The sequence below is a fragment of the Arachis hypogaea genome, chromosome 5 (assembly GCF_003086295.3).
Source record: "Arachis hypogaea cultivar Tifrunner chromosome 5, arahy.Tifrunner.gnm2.J5K5, whole genome shotgun sequence".
Taxonomy (NCBI): domain Eukaryota; kingdom Viridiplantae; phylum Streptophyta; class Magnoliopsida; order Fabales; family Fabaceae; genus Arachis; species Arachis hypogaea.
Window position 1 is genome coordinate 114873228 of NC_092040.1, and position 20791 is coordinate 114894018.

At 26.0% G+C, this 20791-nt stretch overlaps 2 protein-coding genes and 1 non-coding gene across 3 annotated transcripts; all 3 read right to left on the minus strand.

The window, feature by feature from the left end:
* Positions 1-403: 403 nt before the first annotated feature.
* On the minus strand, positions 404-5875 carry LOC112803027 (uncharacterized). The gene is made up of 6 exons (XR_011882465.1): positions 5551-5875; positions 5326-5471; positions 4599-4837; positions 3611-3908; positions 1572-2649; positions 404-804 (listed from the first exon to the last, which is right to left on the minus strand). It is a non-coding gene; the product is annotated as an uncharacterized protein (transcript).
* A 403-nt stretch (positions 5876-6278) lies between these two features.
* LOC112799872 (tryptophan aminotransferase-related protein 4-like) lies at positions 6279-11256 on the minus strand. The gene is made up of 5 exons (XM_025841864.3): positions 10973-11256; positions 9999-10305; positions 8858-9153; positions 7662-7945; positions 6279-6784 (listed from the first exon to the last, which is right to left on the minus strand). The coding sequence occupies exons 1-5, from the start codon at positions 11248-11250 to the stop codon at positions 6591-6593; spliced, it is 1359 nt and encodes a 452-aa protein (XP_025697649.3). The 5' UTR covers positions 11251-11256; the 3' UTR covers positions 6279-6590.
* Positions 11257-14090: 2834 nt separating this feature from the next.
* Positions 14091-18976, minus strand: LOC112803028 (tryptophan aminotransferase-related protein 3). Its single transcript, XM_025846477.2, has 5 exons — positions 18629-18976; positions 17374-17674; positions 16308-16600; positions 15566-15849; positions 14091-14504 (listed from the first exon to the last, which is right to left on the minus strand). Exons 1-5 carry the CDS (start codon positions 18961-18963, stop codon positions 14311-14313), a joined length of 1407 nt encoding a protein of 468 aa, XP_025702262.1. The 5' UTR covers positions 18964-18976; the 3' UTR covers positions 14091-14310.
* Positions 18977-20791: the final 1815 nt, after the last annotated feature.

A 20791-nucleotide genomic window follows, 5' to 3' on the forward strand; every position in this document is an offset into this window, starting at 1 on the left:
TTCAAGTAAAAGGAAAAGGTTTAACACCCAAAAGAAAGTGGATTAAAATCCAAAGATATTATGAAGGTAAAAAAAAAATCTAAAATCCTTCTAATTAAATTCTTAAAATAAATCCGTGATGGTAAACGTTATGTATTTAATTAGAATATTGAGAATATGTACAATAAATATAATAAATAGAATCACAATATTTATTAATATTGAATAAATACTGAAATTCACATAAATATCTAATACATAAATTAACTTAAGCATCAAATATATATATATATATATATATATATATATATATATATATATATATATTTGACATAGGAACGATTTGGGAGTTAACTTTACGTGAAATCGACTGCACTTTAGTTTTATTTTTTTATTGGTGAAAATTTAAGTGCAGTCAACTTCACGTGAAGTTGATACTTGAGAACCGTTAAATAAAAATTTATTCAAATTAGTCAAATTATCTAACAGCTCTTAAATATTAACTTTACGTGAAATCGACTGCACCTTCTTTATTACAGCAAGATGCATGGGAACAAAGTCGGACAATATTCCTAACATATCATTATTATTATTACTAATTAGTTATCTTGGATTATATACTATGGTTAATTCCATCCCTAGCAACAAGATATATGAGTTTGTTGAGTAGTATCTCAAAATCATCTTGGCTTCTAGAGATACTTACACGTGCCAAGCGATCATCTGCACTGAAATAATTGCCAGGGTGGCAACTGATTCCAGCAGCTTTCAGAGTTTCATAGCAATTCTTGTCTTCTTCTCTCTCACACTTCATCCATGCATAGGCTATATATGATTATGATCACCAAAATTGAAACATAAAATAGAATATTATTAGAATATTGTAAGGACATATATATTCATGTGTTAAGAAGTTTCAACTACTTTGATTATTAATTAACTAGCTCAAAATCTTCTACTATTTGGTGAAATAAATAAATAATAATTAAACTTCTAGCTAATATATAATGAGAAATTGACAATGCTAAAAATCAATACTTTTTCAAAATTTGCACCAGCAAATAACTAATATTTAAAAAGAAACGAGCGATAGAAATGAAGTTTTATATCGCGTGAGTGAGACATTTAAAAAAGAATGATACCTGCTAGTTGAATAATGACTAAATTTGATTAAAATTGTAGATCACTAAAACTTTTTGATAAAAAACTATTCGTGAATTTATTTATATGAAATTAAATTTTATGTGTAACATTATACTAGTAGACATAATTAAAATTGAAAAGGCAGGCTAGGTCACTAATATAAGACTAATGATAAAATGAATTTGATTATTAGCTAATGTATAAAGTATAGTTATGAAAACAAAATCGATAATTGACAAGTGAACTATTTACTATCAGTTTAATCAGTAAATTATTGATCGAACTGTTTAATTATTTTAAATTTATTGAAAAAATAGGTTTGATAATTAACATGATATACCTGGTGTAGGATATTTGAATGTTTTGTAAAATGAGCAATATTTACGAGATAATTTCTGTACGGTAAAACGATTAGACTTAGAACTTGTTTAAGCCTTGTCCATCGATACCTCATTGTCGCATATCCAAATTGAAAGAAGGGTTTAGCATTTCCTTCAAGAACCACATTGAGTAACTTTAATGCTCTTAGCTGAGCCTCTCGAGAAACTCCCATGGTGTTAATTTGTATATACTCTTCCATCTTTTTGTATACACCTTCATCCTTCACTATTGCCCATATGTAATGGCACCAATAATATATCATATATTTTAAAAATATAACACCTTTATACTACTAGAAAATTAGTTATTATAGACGGATATTTTTCGACTGATTTTATTCCAAAAAATACATACGAAATTTTAGAGAATTTTTTTGTCGAAAAATAAAAAAATGAATTAGCATAAATTACAGACGGAAAAAAAATCCGTCCATAATTTTGTCGAAAAAATTAATTTTTTTCGTGGGAAGCGGTTACAGATAGAAAATTCGTCTGTAATAAAGACTAAATCTGTCTGTATTAATCTATTTTCTAGTTGTGTTAATATATTGCGACGGTTTTTAATCCTAAACCCTAATTGCTCAAAAATCAAAATAAATGTAATAACTAATAAGGGTAGGTTTTGACACATTAAGAATTGTAGAAATTTTGAAACAATATATAGTTTGTTAGAGATATATTCATTCATATATTATATTCTATCAACTTAAATTTTTAGAAAAAGTAGTATCATAACATAGTTATTTAAAACCGCCACAAAAACATTAAAAACCGTCACTATATATATGTACTAGAATTATATTACTGTTATAAAATAATATATATAAGTTAGTATATATTAATAATGTTACCCAAATCTATTGCTACCATGGCCTGTGAGCTTGGAATTAGAAAATATCATGAGATCTTCATCAGCAGGAGAAGGAATAGGAGTGAAATGTGGCCAATAATAGACAAGATCATGAATGGTTTTAACATTAGGGCCTTTAAGAACAGCCTTAGTTAATAACCCATCTGGATTATTAGGTGAGACCACAAACTCAATGAACCTTGATGTCATGTTATGTAACTTTTTCTTCCACGGTCTTGTATCCCCTTCATATGTATAATATCTTGAGTTAAAGAACTCTGTTTGTTTTCTAAACAGCTGTGCCACAAAGGAATAAAAATAAATTGTCATCACATATTGACATATATATATAGGATCAGTTAGGATGTTACTTATTATTAATGAATTATATTATTTATTAGTTTGTTAGAACATTTTAGTTTATTTTTAAAATATTATTCTACTCGTTATTTTATAGGGTAAATTACACTTGTACCTCCCTTTTGAGGTTTATTAAATTTACGTATGTGACTCCTTTAATTTATTTGACTAGTATACATTTATTTCCTATGTATTATACCAACTGCACGTCTACATAATACACTTAGATTATTTTTGTATTAATGTAATTAACATATATATATTCTTATATGTGTGTTTGATAAACTTTTTATTTTATTTTATTTTATTTATATTTTTAAATGGAAAAAATATCATTCATATCAACGTTATTAATTAAAAAAAGTTTTTGTAATTATTATTTTGTCTTTGTGAATTTTCAATGCATAATTACTTTTTATCACCTATTTCTAATACAATTTCAATTTAATATTGCAATAGAACGGAGGTGAGCATACACTGGTCAAATAAAAAAGTGATGTATCATGTATGTATTTTTGATAAACTTAAAAAAAATGAATATAATTTATCCTATTTTATATAAAAAAAATTTACCGTGGGTTTCTAAGTTTTTTTAATCTCTTAATTTGTAGTGATTTATAATCGCCACAAAAATAATATGCCAAAATATTGTATAAGTCGCAATCGTTAAATATAAGAAAACTGACAAACCCTAAACATATAATAAAAAGTAAACATTTACGTGCAATTATTTTTATATGAAATTTATAATTAAAAATTATTATATGATAATTTAGTCAAACTTATCAAATTATCTAACAGTTCTCATCAAATATCAACTTCATACGAAAACAATTGCGTACGAATTTCTACCTATAACAAATAGAAGAAAAAAAAGAATATTAATAGATAAGCTTACAGGACAATATGGAGATGTGTTGAGTACTTTTGCTGGATCCAATAATGATGATTTGTGAGACAATGCATAAACTGCGGCATTGATAAGTTGTGTTGAACCACTTCCAAACACAATGTACCTTTCATTAGTGATTGCATTTCCAACAATCTCATGTAGTTTTCTTATATTCTTCACCAGCAATGGAGAAATTGATGATCCATCACTATAATTGTATCTCATTCTATGCCACCCTGATACCAACACTGAACTTTTTCTTGCATGCTCCCTCCAAAATGGCTCAAATATATTTAATTCCCCGCTGCAATATTATAATAAATAACATATATCATCATTAAATAATCATAATAAGATACATATATATGACTTGATCACTAATATTTAAGCTTATGTTGTTTATCCTCAATTCCAAAAGCAATAGGTTAAAAAAATAATAAAATAGGCGGTTTTTTTTATTAACTTAAAAAATGGCACATGAAGTTGAATTTTACCATTATAAAAATATATAAAAAGCATAAACAAGTTAGGAAACGAAAACTTAAGGTGCATTTGGTTTATTGTTTTTAGTAGTATTTTTGTTTTCAAAATTTTATAAAAAAAATATAAAATAGAAATAAAAATAAAATTTTATTATTTTTAATTTTTTCACAATACTAAAAATAAAAATACAAATAAAATTCAGTCCAAAAATTTGTCTTATTTTAAAAACAATAAAATAGAAAGAGTAAATTAAAGAATTAACCAATGATATAATATGTTATTAAACTATCAATATATAATATTTAAAAAATAATAAAAAATTAATCTAAACGGTCTAAATTTGTCTTATTTAACATTCATTAATTGTCGCTAGAATTAATAAATGCTAAATAAAACAAATTTAAACTGTTTTAGCTGATTTTTTTATTGTCTTCTTAACATTATATCAGTTATATATAAATAATGATAAATATTATACTTTTATATATATTAAATGAAAAAGGATCTTTACTCTTTAGCATCAGCAGGACAATGAGCTTCAAAAATGGAGCAATCGTGACCAGAATAGCATGCATTGCATTCACAAATAGGTCCATATATATAACTTATTATTGCCTTTAATAAAATCCAAACTATCTATGAATGCTCTTCCATGCCCTGAGCATGATACAATATCCACAATTTCAGCTTCCTCAGCAGCTGAGATACTCCAATCTAACTCATCACAATCTTCTTCTCCACTCACAAATGCTGGGTTAGAGGCAGATATTGATATCATTATTAGAGTCAATGCTAATAAATACATGTACACTACTAGGTTCTTCCTCTTTGCCATTGTGCCTTTTTTTTTTTTTTGTTAATTCTATTGGAAATTAAATTCTTCATGCAATTTAATTTGTATGTGGTGCATAGGTATATATTGAATTTTTTTTTCTTGGGCCAATGCATCTATGTAAAAATTAATATATTCTATTTGACTATAGGGTATTGCTATGCGGTAGGAATTTGTGTGAAGAAATGATCTTTTAAATTTAATTATTTTAGCCGATGGAATGTTGTATAGACACTAATAAATATTAGAATTTGTTGTAAAAGATGTCGGAGTAAAAAACTCTAACAAAAAAAAAAAAATCAAAGGACTGAATGTATTGACATATAGAAGATAAGGACAAATACATGTTCAGAACTTTGAACCAGTAATGAAAACCAGAAGAAAAGCTCAATGTGGAAGAACGAACCAGTGAAAGGGGGAAGCAGCGATGGCTAGGATTCGCGCACGGTGGAGGACGATGTCGCGATTTCACGCACTACCGATGAGATGCTCAACTTCGCAGCTCTGCTCCCGCTCGTGTTTGGCCCGCTACCAAAATCAAGTGACGGGTTTCTGCAAAATTGGGAGGAGGGGGTTTCAATTAATGGCAGTAAGGTAAAGGGGGCAATTGAATTAGGGAATTGAAACTCACCTAGCGGCGTTTCTGGGTGTACTCGCAGGTAGGTTCCGCCAGAGGGAGTTTGAGTGCTCTTCGCGCCTCTGCTGCAGCTTTTGTTCGCGCCAAGATTTTGGGTAAAGTCATGAGGGTTGAAGATATATACAACAAATTGGCAGCGGTTCTGACTGCACGGCCGCTATCCAATCACGTTTAGCGGTACCAATCCAGACCGCCGCTGACCTCAGCCGGGATCTCTTCAACTAGCGGCATTTTTTGCCACCGCCGCTGTTTAGCCACCGCTAGGCTCCGCCCCTGCTGTAGTGTGTGTATAAGTCTTTTGGGTAATTAAACAAACCATATACAAATAAATATATAGTGAATTTATTATTGAATTGTCTTTTGGTGTTTAGAGAAAGATGTATATTTAGAGGAGTGTTAGGAGTAAGTAAATTTCTGTGATTTGTAATTATCAATTAGTCATTATTAATATTTTTAATAATGTGGAATCGAATTACTCACTTTTCTTTTACTGGTTAAGTACGAGCCAAATTTTAATAAAGGTGTTGACTCTTTAAACTTTCTCATATATTTTTATCTCCAAAACTTCTTTTGATTTATTTACACAACATGTTGCAAAAATCTGATAGAATAATATTAGAAAATCGGCAAAATTTATTTTTATAAAGTAATTTGTGAATAATATTTAAAAGTATTGATTCAAAATATATTATTAGACTTTTAAACTAAATATATTAGACTCATGACCAAAAATATTAACCAATATAAAATAAAATTACTAATCTTTAAACTTTTTTCAGACTAATTATCTTTTGGAACTTCGTTTGAGCCGTACACTCACTAAGTCTTAACTTATTAATCTAATAATTGGATCTACTTAATTAATCCAAAAGGACTTTATTCACTTAGATAACACAATTTATTTATTAATGGCAAACTCTTTGATAGAGTAAAATTAAATGTTGAATTAACCTTACGATTATTCCAAATGATACAAAATTAAAGCTAGCTCGATATATATACATATATATGGAGATTGAATAAGATAATTATATCTAATCCTTAGCAACAAGAACAGTGAACTTGTTTATAAGAATATCAAAATCATCTTGGCTTCTTATGAGACTGAGACGCACGTAACGATCATCATCACTATACATACTTCCTTCATGGCCATTAATGCCAGCAGCTTTAAGAATCTCATAGCAATTCTTATCTTCTTCTCTCTCACACTTCAACCACGCGTATGCTGTCACCAAATTGAACAAGTTTTTTCATTTCAACGTAAAAAATAAATACCTCAAGACAAAGTATCAGAAGCTAATATTTATAACTAGTAAAGGAATCAATAATTGAATATTCCAAAGAAATATTCAAAATTGAAAACAATAAAAACATCTAAAATTTAAGTAAAAAATATATTTAAAAATAAAATAAAATAAAATTAATTTAAGATATAAAATTTATAATTTAAAATTTAGATATTAAAATTTAGAACTTAAAACTTGAAATGATCTATTAAAGTTTAGAGTTTAAAATTTAAGACAATCCAGATAAATGATTAGTAGGTGGTCAATATAATAAGTGACTGATCATAATTGTTAAAATTAATAAAATGATGATATTCTGAGAATTTATTCATTCAAAAGTTAATAACTTCTTTTGTAATAAGAGTCTGTTTGGAAAGCTTCAAAAGTAATTTTTTTGAGCTTTTGACTTATGAAAAGTAGTAGTATTAATGTTTAGTGTAATTTTTAAAATTAAATTGCAGTTTTTTAAGAAATTATTTAGAGTCTTATAGAGAAGTTAAAAAAATAAATTCTCTCATAATACTATTACTTTTTGACACATTTCTATAAATTAAAATAAACATTTTTAGAGTTAAAAATTTAAATACAAAATAACTTATTTATAAACTATTTTTAATATATTTATTTATTATTTAAACTATTTTATCAAAAGAAACTTAATTAAGCTGTGAACTTAAATTATATATATTTAATGTATCAAACACAATTTTTTATTAGTTCATAATTTTTTCTTTTTTCTTTTTAAAAATATATATCTAGGTACTTAGCATAGGCATTGCAATATTTAATAACTTCACAATGGACATCATCATCTACCTGGTGAAGGATCTCGAACTCTTTTGAAGAATGTGCAATATTGAGGAGATAGTTTCTGTAAAGAAAAACGTTTTGACTTTGATATAATTTGTTTGAGCCTTGACCAGCGATCTCTCATTGTTGAATATCCAAATTGGAATATTTCTTTTCTATCTCCTTCTTCAAGAATTACATTCAAAAGCTTCAAAGCTCTAAGCTGTGCCTCCCGAGAAATTCCCACCGTGTTTAATTCTAAGTATGTCAACATCTTTTCGTACACACCCTTATCCTTTATTATTGCCCATCTATAATTATAATTCAATCATAACAATAATATATAACACTTATATTAGGGTAATCAATCACAGTCATCCGGTAAAAAAAATTGAAGAAAAATTATTACTTTCAAATATATTATGCATGTAAAAAAATTGAAGAAAAATTATTACTTCCAACTCCAAACATTATATTAGTCTAAGATTCTTTCTAACATTGAGTCAGCAAATAAAGTATTAAATTTATTCTAACATGTTATGCTAGTCACAGATATATTTTATTTTGACGTTTGAATAAAATAAAATGAGAAGACAAAATATATATATATATATATATATATATATATATATAAAATGTATAAACTGTTATATCTATTCATTTTCTAAACGATTTTATTGCTTGATTTAAGCACCAAAATAAAATTAAAATGATTTTATTTTGTCTCATGTCTAACGTGACAGATTAGAATTAGTTCAACATTCTGTTCGTTTTATCAACTTCTAAAAAAATTAAAAAATTAATATAGTGGCCAATGCTAAATCTCGAAAATAAATATAATAAATTTTAAATTTAAAAGACTAAAATAATAAATATCGTAAATTCAGATATCAGTATATCACTATAAAAATACAATCTTGCTAATCGATTTAATAGTTAAATTTTATATACACGTAATATTTTTTTATATATCTAAAGATTTCTTACCAAATTTATCTTAAAAAAGGACCACATGACTTTGATTCCAAAATTTTAAAATTTGAATTTATAACTTTTTTAATTATTTTTTCATGGAAAAGAAAAAGGCCGTATGACTATGAATCAATATATTTAATTTTCAAATTTATTTATAAATAATATTTTAAGATATATATCATAAATTAATTAGTATTGTGAAATTGATAATAAATTTTTTCATGATGATAAATATATATGTATCTCACCCAAATCTAGTGCCAGCATGACCTGTGAGCTTAGAAATTGTAAAAGTTGTGAGATCATCATCAGCTGGAGAAGGAAGAGGTGTGAAATGTGGCCAATAATAAGCTCTATCATTAATGGTTTTAACGTTTGGTCCTTCAAGAACTGCCTTAGTTAATTTCCCATCTGGATTGTTTGGTGAAGTCACAAATTCAATGAATGTTGTGCCATTATTATCTGTGTTGTTCTTCCATAAAGATGTGTCCCCTTCATATCTATAATCCCTTGAATTGAAAAGCTCTGTTTGTGTTCTATACACCTGCATGATGAGTGCATGCCACAACGTGATGTTATCATAATTTATGTGTGATATAATATATAATTTGATTATTATTTATTTATTTATTTTATTCTTTAACTATTCATCTTTCCATAATATATATAAGAATTTTTGTCTATGTTATAATGTTTTAATTTTTTGATATATTTATAAATCGTAAGTCTTTTTTATTTGGAAAACATAATGATGAATTGAATTTAAATACAAAAAATTGTATTCTAGCTAGTATATTATATTTAAAAAACAAAACAACTTATATATCCGTATTAGAATATATATATATATTCAAAGAAATAAAGTAATATAATTAACTCTCACAAATTTAACATACAAGCCAAATTATCTTAGCAAAATTAAAAAGAAAATTCTAATAAACCAAAAACATATGTCACGAACCATAATTAATAAAGGTTTAATTATTCAGTAAGTCTCTATAATTTTATTAAATTTTTAAATTTTTAATTAGGTCTATTTATACTTTTTTTTATTTTCAATTAAATTCATATATTATATCAGATTTTGTAACTAAATCGATGACAAAAATATTAAAATCAACTGAATATTCTGTTAAACAAAATAAAATATTTATTTAATTATTAAGCATATTTGTTTTGCTTAATAGAATATTCTGTTAATTCTAACGTTTTTATTATCACAAAAACTTAATTACAAAATTTGATATGGTATAAGAACCTAATTAAAAAAAATATATAAGAATCCAATTAAAAATTCGATAAAATTCATTAAATCATTAATAAACCAAGAAATATATATATTAAAATACTAATAATGTATATAAAAAATAATTATGGAGAGCTTATTACTGGGAAATGTGGGGCAGTGGCTACTACTTTTGCTGGATTGAGGGAAGAAGAGTGATTGTTGTTAGGAGAGAATGCATAAACTGCAGCATTGAAGAGTTGTGTTGATCCACCGCCAAATACTATGTACCTTCCATCAGTGACTGCATTTCCAACAATCTCATGCAGTTTTTTTATATGATCCACCAGCAACTGTGATATGTATGATCCATCACTGTATGTGTATCCCATTCTGTGCCACCCTGATACTAACACTGCACTACTTGCTGCATGCCTCATCCAAAACGGTTCTAGAAAATATGGATCTCCGCTGATCAAAATTATTTATTGGTGAAAACTCAAGTGCAGTCGATTTCACGTGAAGTTGATAATTGAGAGTAGTTAGATAATTTGAGGGATTTGACTAAATTTTCATCTAACGACTCTCAACTATTAACTTCACGTGAAGTCGACTGCACCTGAGTTTCCACTTTATTTATTTCAAAAGTTTAAAATGTTAGAAAATAATAAATAAATAGTATATATAAATACATAAAATAAACTCTTTTTCTTATTATAAAGCTTTTTTAAACGAATTAATTTTTTAATTTTTAGAAGATTGGAACAATAAAAATCGAACCTTTAATTAATTTTTTTTAGAAATTCTTTTATTAATAATCAACAATTCTTTTACATTATTAATCATAGGTCAAAATCATAGGAAATAAAAATTGAGATTGAGTTAAATTCTCCTCATGCATGGATGAGATTCTATCAAGAAAAAAATTTAAGCGCTAACAATTTTATTCAGTCTAATATTTTTAACTTATTAGTAATTCATCACCATACTTTTAATCGACCTTTTCAAATATTATTTTAAATAAAAATAATAAATTATATTAGTCCTATAACATTACTTCCTAATCTATCTCTAAATATATTTAAAATGACGGAAATTAGTCTTTTGTGACGAAAGTGATTAGGGTTTAGTGATTTACTCTCCAGCATTAGCAGCACAATGAGATGAAAAGTTGGAGCAATCGGAGCCACTATAACATGGATTGCATTCACAAACAGGTTCATGGCCGTTCAGAACCAAGCCATCTAAGTATGCTCTTCCATGCCCGGAGCATGGTATCGCCGCCACTGCCTCCGCTTCCTCCGCCGCACCGGTGCTCCAAGTTGGCTTCCATTCTGTTCCACACACAAACAAGTTTGAGCTACACAATGAAATTAAGATGCTGATAGTGAGTGTTAAATAAATTGGACTCATCATTTTTGGTCAATAAGGTTCTGATGATGATACCTTTGTGGCTAATGGTTATATATATACACACCCAGATTAATCAGTTTTCAAAATCAATTAGGAGTTTTTTTTTCATTTTTGGGTTCACACAGACCTAACTTATTTTTAAATTATAAATATTTTTGTATTACATTATAAAATCACTTGTTCTAAAAGATTGAAATGATAAAAAATATATATATAAATAGTTAATATCTATAGCTATTTTAAAAATGATTTTGATCCTTCTAATTATTAATAGTAATATCGAAAATGACTATAAATTAATTTTTATTTTATTTAATAACTTTGTATTCTTTAACTATTTTATCTTATTGTGTTGAATTTTTTGTTTAAAAGAAATCTATCATAAATAATTGATATAAAATTTTGAGATCCTTAAAAAAAGTATTTAAATATGAAAAGAATATATACAAAAATTTATGCTTTAAATCTAAAATATAATATTATATAAAGGACATATTATAATATAAAAAACTTTTAAATATATCGATACGTTTTAGTAAATTTTGACAGTTGATTTTAATTATATATATTATAATTAAGATTAACCATTAAAAATTATAAAATATTAATGTATCAATATATTTGAAAGTTTTTCTATAATTAATATATATATATATTTTAATTTCATTACAATATATAACAATAATCTATTGAGTGCACGTTTCCTCTAACGGAAATTAATTAATTTTTACATGACATGCGCAATGTCTATCTCACACTTCAAATAATCACATGTTTCCCTTTTATAGTATGTTTTCTTTGTTCAAATCATGGAAAATTCAAATCCCGGTTATTAAGAGAAACTTCAATTAGTTGCCGAAAACATGACAAGACAATGATTTTATTTAAATTTATCAAATATTTAAATAAGAATGAATATCCCACCTGACTATTGATAATTATCTCAAAAGAACAACAAAATTGTTGACAAAAAAAAAATATTCAATCCGATTTCTGATCTTTATTTTTTGGGACTGATTAATTAATTTTTGTGCTAAAAAAATAACATTGACTTTTTTTGGCACAAGAACTAATCAGTTCTATAAAAATAAAGTTTAGAAATTAAATTGAATATTTTTTTTTATCAAGGACATTGTTACATTGTCTTTTGAGATAATTGTCTTGTTTAGAGTTTTTTCTCTTTAAAATAATTATAGATTATAATTATGTAACACAATTAATATAAAAAATTAATTATAATTTAGTAGTTAAAAAAAATAAATAAGAAATAGCAAGACAAATAAAAATTCAAAAAGTACTAATTTGACTTCAGTAGCTATTTTAAAATTAGTTTTATAGTACGTATATCTTGTCATTATCTAAGATAAGAGCAAGGAATATTCAAGTCATGGATATAGGTTATCTACTCTGTATAGGAAGTCTCAAATCACTGCTAAAACATGACTTGATGCCTTTATTCTTGTTCATGCAATTCAACAGAGTATTAAAAATTTAAAATCCAGAAATTCCCGTAAATATATATATTTATTAAATTATTAACATTAATAATTTTTATGCTAATATTTAATTTTTATTTTTAATATTTTTACTAGCAGTATGCTAATATTTTTATTATTGTTTGCTCTAACAATTTTATTTAAACTATCAATTTATGAAAATTTGTACAAGATTTCAGACATATGTGTAGCAATTAAATTCGAGCAACTAACATTACTCTTCAAGATTATTCTTGTTCATAAAAATACAGTAGATCCACATATATATACTACACAGCATTAATCTATAACCACGTTTCTTTGGGGGTAAAAAAAAAATCTATCACCACGTTTCTTACCCTAACAAAACTTTCATTTGCATAAACAATCACGTGTGTTTTGAAAAAAAAAATTTATATATTTATGCTTATTTTTAAAACTTCTTAATTGATGGTGATCTAGGGGAGAAGGACCACTGTAAAAAAATAATAATCCCAGAAAAAAAATAATTGCAATATAAAAATATTCTAAAAAAAAAAACATCACATTGATGATGCTGATATTAGTGTTAATAATGATAGAGGAAATAATGTTAGTTCATATTAAAAGTAATAGAAATAGATGATATCATGATCATGAGTATAAGAAAAGTGGTAATATGGTGGTATTAATTTTTTTTTTCTGAATAAAATTTTGTAAGGATTTGATATCCTACATATTACAAATATAATCATTATTACAAAATTAATTTCTATTAATATTTGATAAATTGTATTCGTACTATCTCAAAATAATAATTTCTTTAATATCGAATTGAACTTTATTTGAACCTATTAATGTAATAGCGACTAGCTAGCTACTTGATCCGAAGGACTTTATCAATTGGATAATAAAATTATTGAAAAAATAATCACGTGAGAATACGGTTGAATAAATCACACGTAACATGCATAAACATATTAGTGTGTAACTAAGAAGATACATAAATTTGTTAATGTGTCGAGGTACTTAATTATAAGTTATAACAATAATCTTACGTGTATATTGAAATTAGTTATAAAAATTATTCATTAATATAATATGTTAGAATATAAATATATTAAAAATAAATTAAACTATATATGAATACACCGATTAGTTAATTTTAATGATTAATTTTAATATATAAATAATATTTTTTAATTATAATGATGAGGAACTCCGATACATAAATTCTTACAAATATATATATATATATATATATATATATATATATATATATATATATATATATATATATATGATCCAAATTATTCATATGCTAAACATGAAACAGCCACCGTATTTATAAGAGTTTAATTAAGAAGTTAAATTCTTAACTAATATCAATTAATTTTTTAAATTATTTTTTATTCTAAATTTTAAATTCTCAAAACAATAGAGTAAAAAAGTTTTACAATAAGAAAACTTGCTAATATTAAATAATTAAAAGTTGGTTTGAAAAGCAGCTAAGCTAATACATATTATATGTGGAGATTGATGAATTCTAATCAAATAATAATTAACTATTAATTACTAATTAATAAGATTATATAATCTAAGCTAGGAGCTACTCCTTAGCAACAAAATTTGTGAGCTTGTTTATAAGAATATCAAAATCATCTTGGCTTCTTATGAGACTGAGACGCACGTAACGATCATCACCACTATACATACTTCCTTCATGGCCATTAATGCCAGCAGCTTTAAGAATCTCATAACAATTCTTATCTTCTTCTCTTTCACACTTCAACCATGCATACGCTGTCACCAAGAAATAATTGAAGCCAAATTAAAATTAAATAATTACTTTGTAAGGACACACATGATTGATATTATGATGAAGTTTCATTTTAACTATAGTAAAACTTTAATAATAGTTTATTACTTATTGGGAGACACTAATCTTCTTAATTAAAAAAATATATATCCAAATATTCAACAAATAAAAACTAGCTAGCTACGTACCCACTAACCTTATTATATAAATTATTTAGGTGATTAATTAGCACAAGGATTATGAAAACTGAAAAATGTGGTTATGAATAATTGATAAAAATATTAACATAATTAAAAAAAAGTGACAATTTGCACAGAAAATAAAATAATATGACTTATTGATCCAAAAGACAAGAAGAATGTCAAATAACTCCATTTTGATAATTGAGTTAAAAAAATTAAGGATTTAATTATGTAACTTTTATGAAAATAAAAAATTTCAAAAACAATTTTCATCGGTTCATAAAGTTATTTTTTTCTATTTTTATATTAATAACTTAGACAAGGCATTGCAATTTGGGTAAACTAATTACTAAAATAATACTTGAAAGATTATTCTGCTATAAAAACAACATTTACAAATACATGAAACAAATAACTAAAAATATTATACTTTTTATAAGTAACAAAAAAATTTATATTTAGCAAACAATTTATGTTTTTTATTGAAATTTTTGAAACGATATTTGAATAATTATTTAAAAAAATAAACACAAAATACAAAGCAAAATTTGATATTTTGAACCTTTTTAAAAAAAAAACGATCATTCACAATAATTTAAAAAAAATCAATTAGTATAAAATTATCAACAAGATAAAAATATCTTATTTTTTTAATAATATTTATAAAAAATTATACTAAAATCTATCTCTATTTTTTTAAATATATATTTAATATTTAATTATTTTATTACATTTTTTAATTTTTAATACTTATTTGTCATTTGTACTTTTGGAGATAATTTTTGCCAATGATATAATATTTTACATACTATATATTTTGATAGTTTTAATTACTTCACAATGGACATCTATGGTGAGTATACCTGGTGATGGATCTCGAACCGTTTTGAAAAATGTGCAATATTGGGGAGATAGTTTCTGTAAAGAAAAACGTTTTGACTTTGATATAATTTGTTTTAGCCTTATCCAACGATCTCTCATTGTTGAATATCCAAATTGGAATATTTCTTTTGCATCTCCTTCTTCAAGAATTACATTCAAAATCTTCAAAGTTCTAAGCTGTGCCTCACGAGATACTCCCACTGTGGTTAAGTCCAAGTATGTTACCATCTTTTCGTACACACCCTTATCCTTTATTATTGCCCATCTGTAATTATAATGAAATCATAAGTATATATATCACTTATTAGTAATGATATATATGTGAACCGAACCAGCCGGTTCAATAAAAAACCAGTCGTGTGATTTATCTTATTTGAAACAAAAATGCTATTTGAATGTCAAAATCAGTTAACAAAATTAATTATTTTATATTTATATATAAATATATGTGTTATTTAACTCATTTATAATGTGTATTTTGTTAACATTTTAAGAAATATGTTAAATTTGACTATTAAAATTTTGTATAAAAAATTTAAAATTTAAAATTTTAATTTATTTATTGTGTATTTATTAAAATAAATATTTAAAAAAATTTACTAATAATAACTTGTTAGTTAAATCTAAATCTTAAAAAAATTGAAGTTTTTTTTTTCTGAATAAGAATTCAAAACTAAAATTGATGAAATTTTGATGACAATAATGCAAGTATCTGTCTCTTACCCAAATCTAGTGCCAGCATGGCCTGTGAATTTGGAAATTGTAAAGAGCATGAGATCATCATCAGCTGGAGAAGGAAGAGGTGTGAAATGTGGCCAATAATAAGCTCTATCGTTAATGCTTTTAACATTTGGACCTTCAAGAACTGCGTTGGTTAATTTCCCTTCTGGATTGGTTGGTGATGTCACAAATTCAATGAATGTTGTGTCAATATCTGTGTTGTTCTTCCACAATGATGCGTCCCCTTCATATCTATAATCCCTTGAATTGAAAAGCTCTGTTTGTGTTCTATACAACTGCATTCATCCATGCCACGTATATATATATAAGTAACCATCATTAATAAACCAAGAACACAGATTATTAAAAAAACTAATAATATATATACAAAAGTATAGATAAATAATTTTTAATCAGCTAACTACTTTAAACAACTATAATTAATAATCATTAATTTTATATTTTTTAAAAAATAAAATTTAAATAATTATTAATTAATGATAATTAATTAGTATAGAGTGTAGTTCAAAAATGTTTGTTGGCTTGTTATTAGCTAGAATCTTTATTAAACTACTCTTCTACCTTAATCCATGACAACAAGAAGTCTCGTGGCCTATAAATTCAGCCCAAGAGAATATATAAATTTAGTTACAATTTTTATGCATCTCTCCTATCCGCCCATCAGTTTTATATTGTAATAATCAAAGTGCTCTTCGTATTGCTGCTAATCCAATTTTTCATGAACGGACCAAACATTTAGAGGTCGATTGTCACTTTGTTCGACAAAAAATTCAAATTGGAGGATGAAAGATGATAGCTTATGTATCATCTTCAAAGAGGATACCAAGACTCTGATACCATAATAAAATTGTAACTGAATTTATATATTATGTTTATTGATTATCTAGCAGAATTGTATATATATGTAAGGAAGACTCAGGTCCAATTAATTTCGTATGAAGTTGATAATTGAGAATCGTTAAATAATTTAATTAAATTATCATCTAACGATTCTCAACTATTAACTTCACACGCATAAAATTAATTGCACTGAATTTTATAGACTTACCGGATAATATGGAGCAGTGGCTACAACTTTTGCTGGAGTGTCCGAAGAGTTATTATTGGAAGATAATGCATAAACTGCAGCATTGAGGAGTTGTGTTGACCCGCCTCCAAATATGATGTACTTTCCATCAGTGACTGCATTTCCAACAGTCTCGTGCAGTTTTTTGATATGATTCACCAGTAATTGTGATATGTATGATTCATCATTGTATGTGTATCCCATTCTGTACCACCCTGATACTACCACTGCACTACTTGCTGCATGCCTCATCCAAAATGGTTCCATAAAATATGGATCTCCACTGCCATCAAATCATTTATTTCAAAATTTCAATGTAATTTACTGTCTCAAGTAAAGATAAAGTTAAATAAATCCTTTCCTGCAACAGTCCATCTTCAATTTGAAATGTAAATTATGTAAAATTCTTTTTTATTTAAAAAAATAATAAAAATAAATCATAAATTTTGTATTTAAATATTTTAATAAAATTTAAATCATCAGAAAATTTTAGAGACAGTAAATTTTAATAATTTTTTACCAGTAATTAATTAACATAAATATCAAATTATTTTTAATAAATAAATTTTATTAATTTATATATATACAAAATTTGATGATATGAATATAAATTATGTTGACTCATGTATAAATTCTAATAAATATAAATATAAATTATATAATTTATGTATGTAAATTTTTTAAATATACATATAAATTATTACTTGTGAATTACTAATACAAAATGATAATATTTATTACAGTAAATATTTTTTTCGATCCTTAACCATTTGTTCGATGGATTTTGTATCTTCTAACAAATATAAAAATTCAAATCGGTCCCTATCTACTTTGATATATGTATGTTCCAGTCTCTGCAATCGGTTTCGAGTATGTGTTAGTCACTTGCTTGGTGATCTTTTTCATTATTGTAGAGACAAGTTACTGACACATCAGCAAGTAACCTATTCGAAACTGGTTGCAGAGACTGAAATGTACATAAATTAAAGTAGATAGGGACCGATTTAAATTTTTATATTTATTAGGAGGTGCGAAGTCTATCAAACAAATGATTAGAAATCGGAAAGAACATTTTTCCTGTTTATTAATTACATAATATTGCTGTTAAATTATTAAGTAAAGACAACTCCATTTTACATCATTAATCATTGATCTAGGAACTAGGTATACAGGAAATGATGAAATTGAGGTGTTATTATTATGAGTAGTATAGTGAGTCAAATTAGGGTTTAGTTACCTTCCAGCATCAGCAGCACAATCAGATGAAAACTTGGAGCAATCAGAGCCACTATAGCATGGATTGCATTCACAAACAGGTTCATGCCCATTCAAAACCAAACCATATTCCAAGTATGCTCTTCCATGGCCGGAGCACGGTATTATCGCCGCCACTGCCTCCGCCGCACGGACGCTACTCCATTTTGTTACATAATAATCAAACAAGTTTGAGCTACACAATGAAATTATTAACATGGATATAGCAAGAGATAAATAACTTGGACTACTCGTCATTGTTATCATTTTTTTCCCACTATCGTTCTTATGATAAACTTTGTGGCTATGACTATGCATTTATATAATTTAAATACACTAGTGTTAGTTACAACTCAAAAGTGTTAATTAAGCTACTATATAAAAGACAGAGAAAGTTGTTATAAGATCCAAATAGCATGCATGGCAGAAAAGCATCTTTAATTTCTATTATTCTAATTGCAATTAACTCGCTTAAGACCGCGTTAACACTTAACAACCATGCTACAGTAGTAAACTATATATATTTTAAAGATCCCGCTAGGGAGACAATGGACTATTTATACAATGTGTACAATGGCTATTGAGATATGAAATGAACATCCCCTACACTATTTAGAATAACCATCGAACTCTAAACCTTTCGGATCTAGCGCTTTAATAACATGTCATGATACCGCTCATCCCAAAAGCATCAGCTGATTGAAAAATGTAACACTAATAATTATATCTCTAATACTCCATAAACCTCCATTGTACGCATTGTATAAATATTTCATTGGCTCCTCATACTTTTCCATATTTTAATTGTATTGAAAATTAAATTTTACATGACGTATGCAATGTTGATCTCACACTTTAAATCACATGTATGGTTGATTAGTTTTTTAACTTTTTTTAATTTTTTAGTATGTAATCTTTGTTTAGAGCGTGTGGAAAATTTTAATCATGGTGGGTTGTTAGGAAATTTCAATGCAACTACTCCATGCCAAAAACATGACTTAATGATTTTATTTTTTATTATTACTAGCTAGCGGCGCGGCGGCCATTATTTTTTAACTTTTAGTAATTATTAATATAATTCATTAAATTTAAATATTTAAATTATTAGAGATTATATAATATGTGATCATTTGTTAAGTTATATTTTATTAAGTTGTGTTCTTTAAATATAAATATAAATGTAATGGTTAAAGAGTATATATATACAAAGAGTAGTATAACATAAAGATACCAAATTTCATTCACAAAGTAATCATTTTAAAATTATTTTCAAAATCAATATTAATTGATTCATAGTATCTAGTGACTACTAATTGTTTATTTCCAAAGTCAATACTAATTAATTTTATAGTATCTAGTTACTATTTAGGATACGTACAATGTACTACATTCATGCATCAAAATAATTTAGTTATTAAATTAATCAAACGAATAAAATTAAATATATATTAAAATAATATAAAATATGTCAATAAATTATACCTCAAATGAATTTTTTTGTATAAAAATACCGAGTGACCTCCTTTTTCTTCTTTTTCTTGAATTTTCTGAGGGACGAAAAAAGATATTTTACTTTAAAGAATAATTTTAAAATCAAATTAAATATTATGAACAAATTCAAATAAAAAAATGTTAAAAATAATTTTAATTTTTAAACTAAATTATATGATTAAAATTGTACTTAATTCTATTATTAAACATTTAATTTGCTTTATCAATTTTATTAATGGGACTGTTATACATCTATATAACCATGTAACCAAGTTGGCCCAAGTTCAAATAGAGTCACGCGCATTAATGATGAGTGAAAACACGCGCTCGAAAACCCTTCGTTACTTCGCGCTTATTATGATAAAATGTTACTTCTTCCTCAACATGAAACCGCTCCTTCTCTTCGAATTTCTCTTAAAATCACTCAAACTTCAGTCACGTTCTCTGCAAAAACCACTACTGGAGAAGAATCGTGAGAAGATTTAGCAAGGAACAACCAGAAACGAACGAAAATAGCAACAAATATTCGCCTTCCTCCTCCTCCTCATTCTTCTCCTTCTTTTCGCATTCCTTCTTCTTCACGTGTTTTTTCCTTATTTTCATTCTTTTGTTGTTATTGCTGCTGTATTTTTTGTCTTTTTCTCTTTCTCTCCCT

Excerpts from the sequence above, each read along its gene's own strand:
- LOC112803028 (XM_025846477.2), bottom strand. The coding sequence starts at position 18,963 with ATGCATAGTCATAGCCACAAAGTTTATCATAAGAACGATAGTGGGAAA. Across the intron at positions 17,675-18,628 it reads TGTGCTGCTGATGCTGGAAG|TGGAGATCCATATTTTATGG; the intron begins GTAACTAAACCC and ends ATTTGATGGCAG. Across the intron at positions 14,505-15,565 it reads GGTTCGAGATCCATCACCAG|CGTATGCATGGTTGAAGTGT; the intron begins GTATACTCACCA and ends TCTTGGTGACAG.
- LOC112799872 (XM_025841864.3), bottom strand. The coding sequence starts at position 11,250 with ATGATGAGTCCAATTTATTTAACACTCACTATCAGCATCTTAATTTCA. Across the intron at positions 10,306-10,972 it reads TGTGCTGCTAATGCTGGAGA|CGGAGATCCATATTTTCTAG; the intron begins GTAAATCACTAA and ends AATTTTGATCAG. Across the intron at positions 6,785-7,661 it reads AGTTCGAGATCCTTCACCAG|CATACGCGTGGTTGAAGTGT; the intron begins GTAGATGATGAT and ends ATTTGGTGACAG.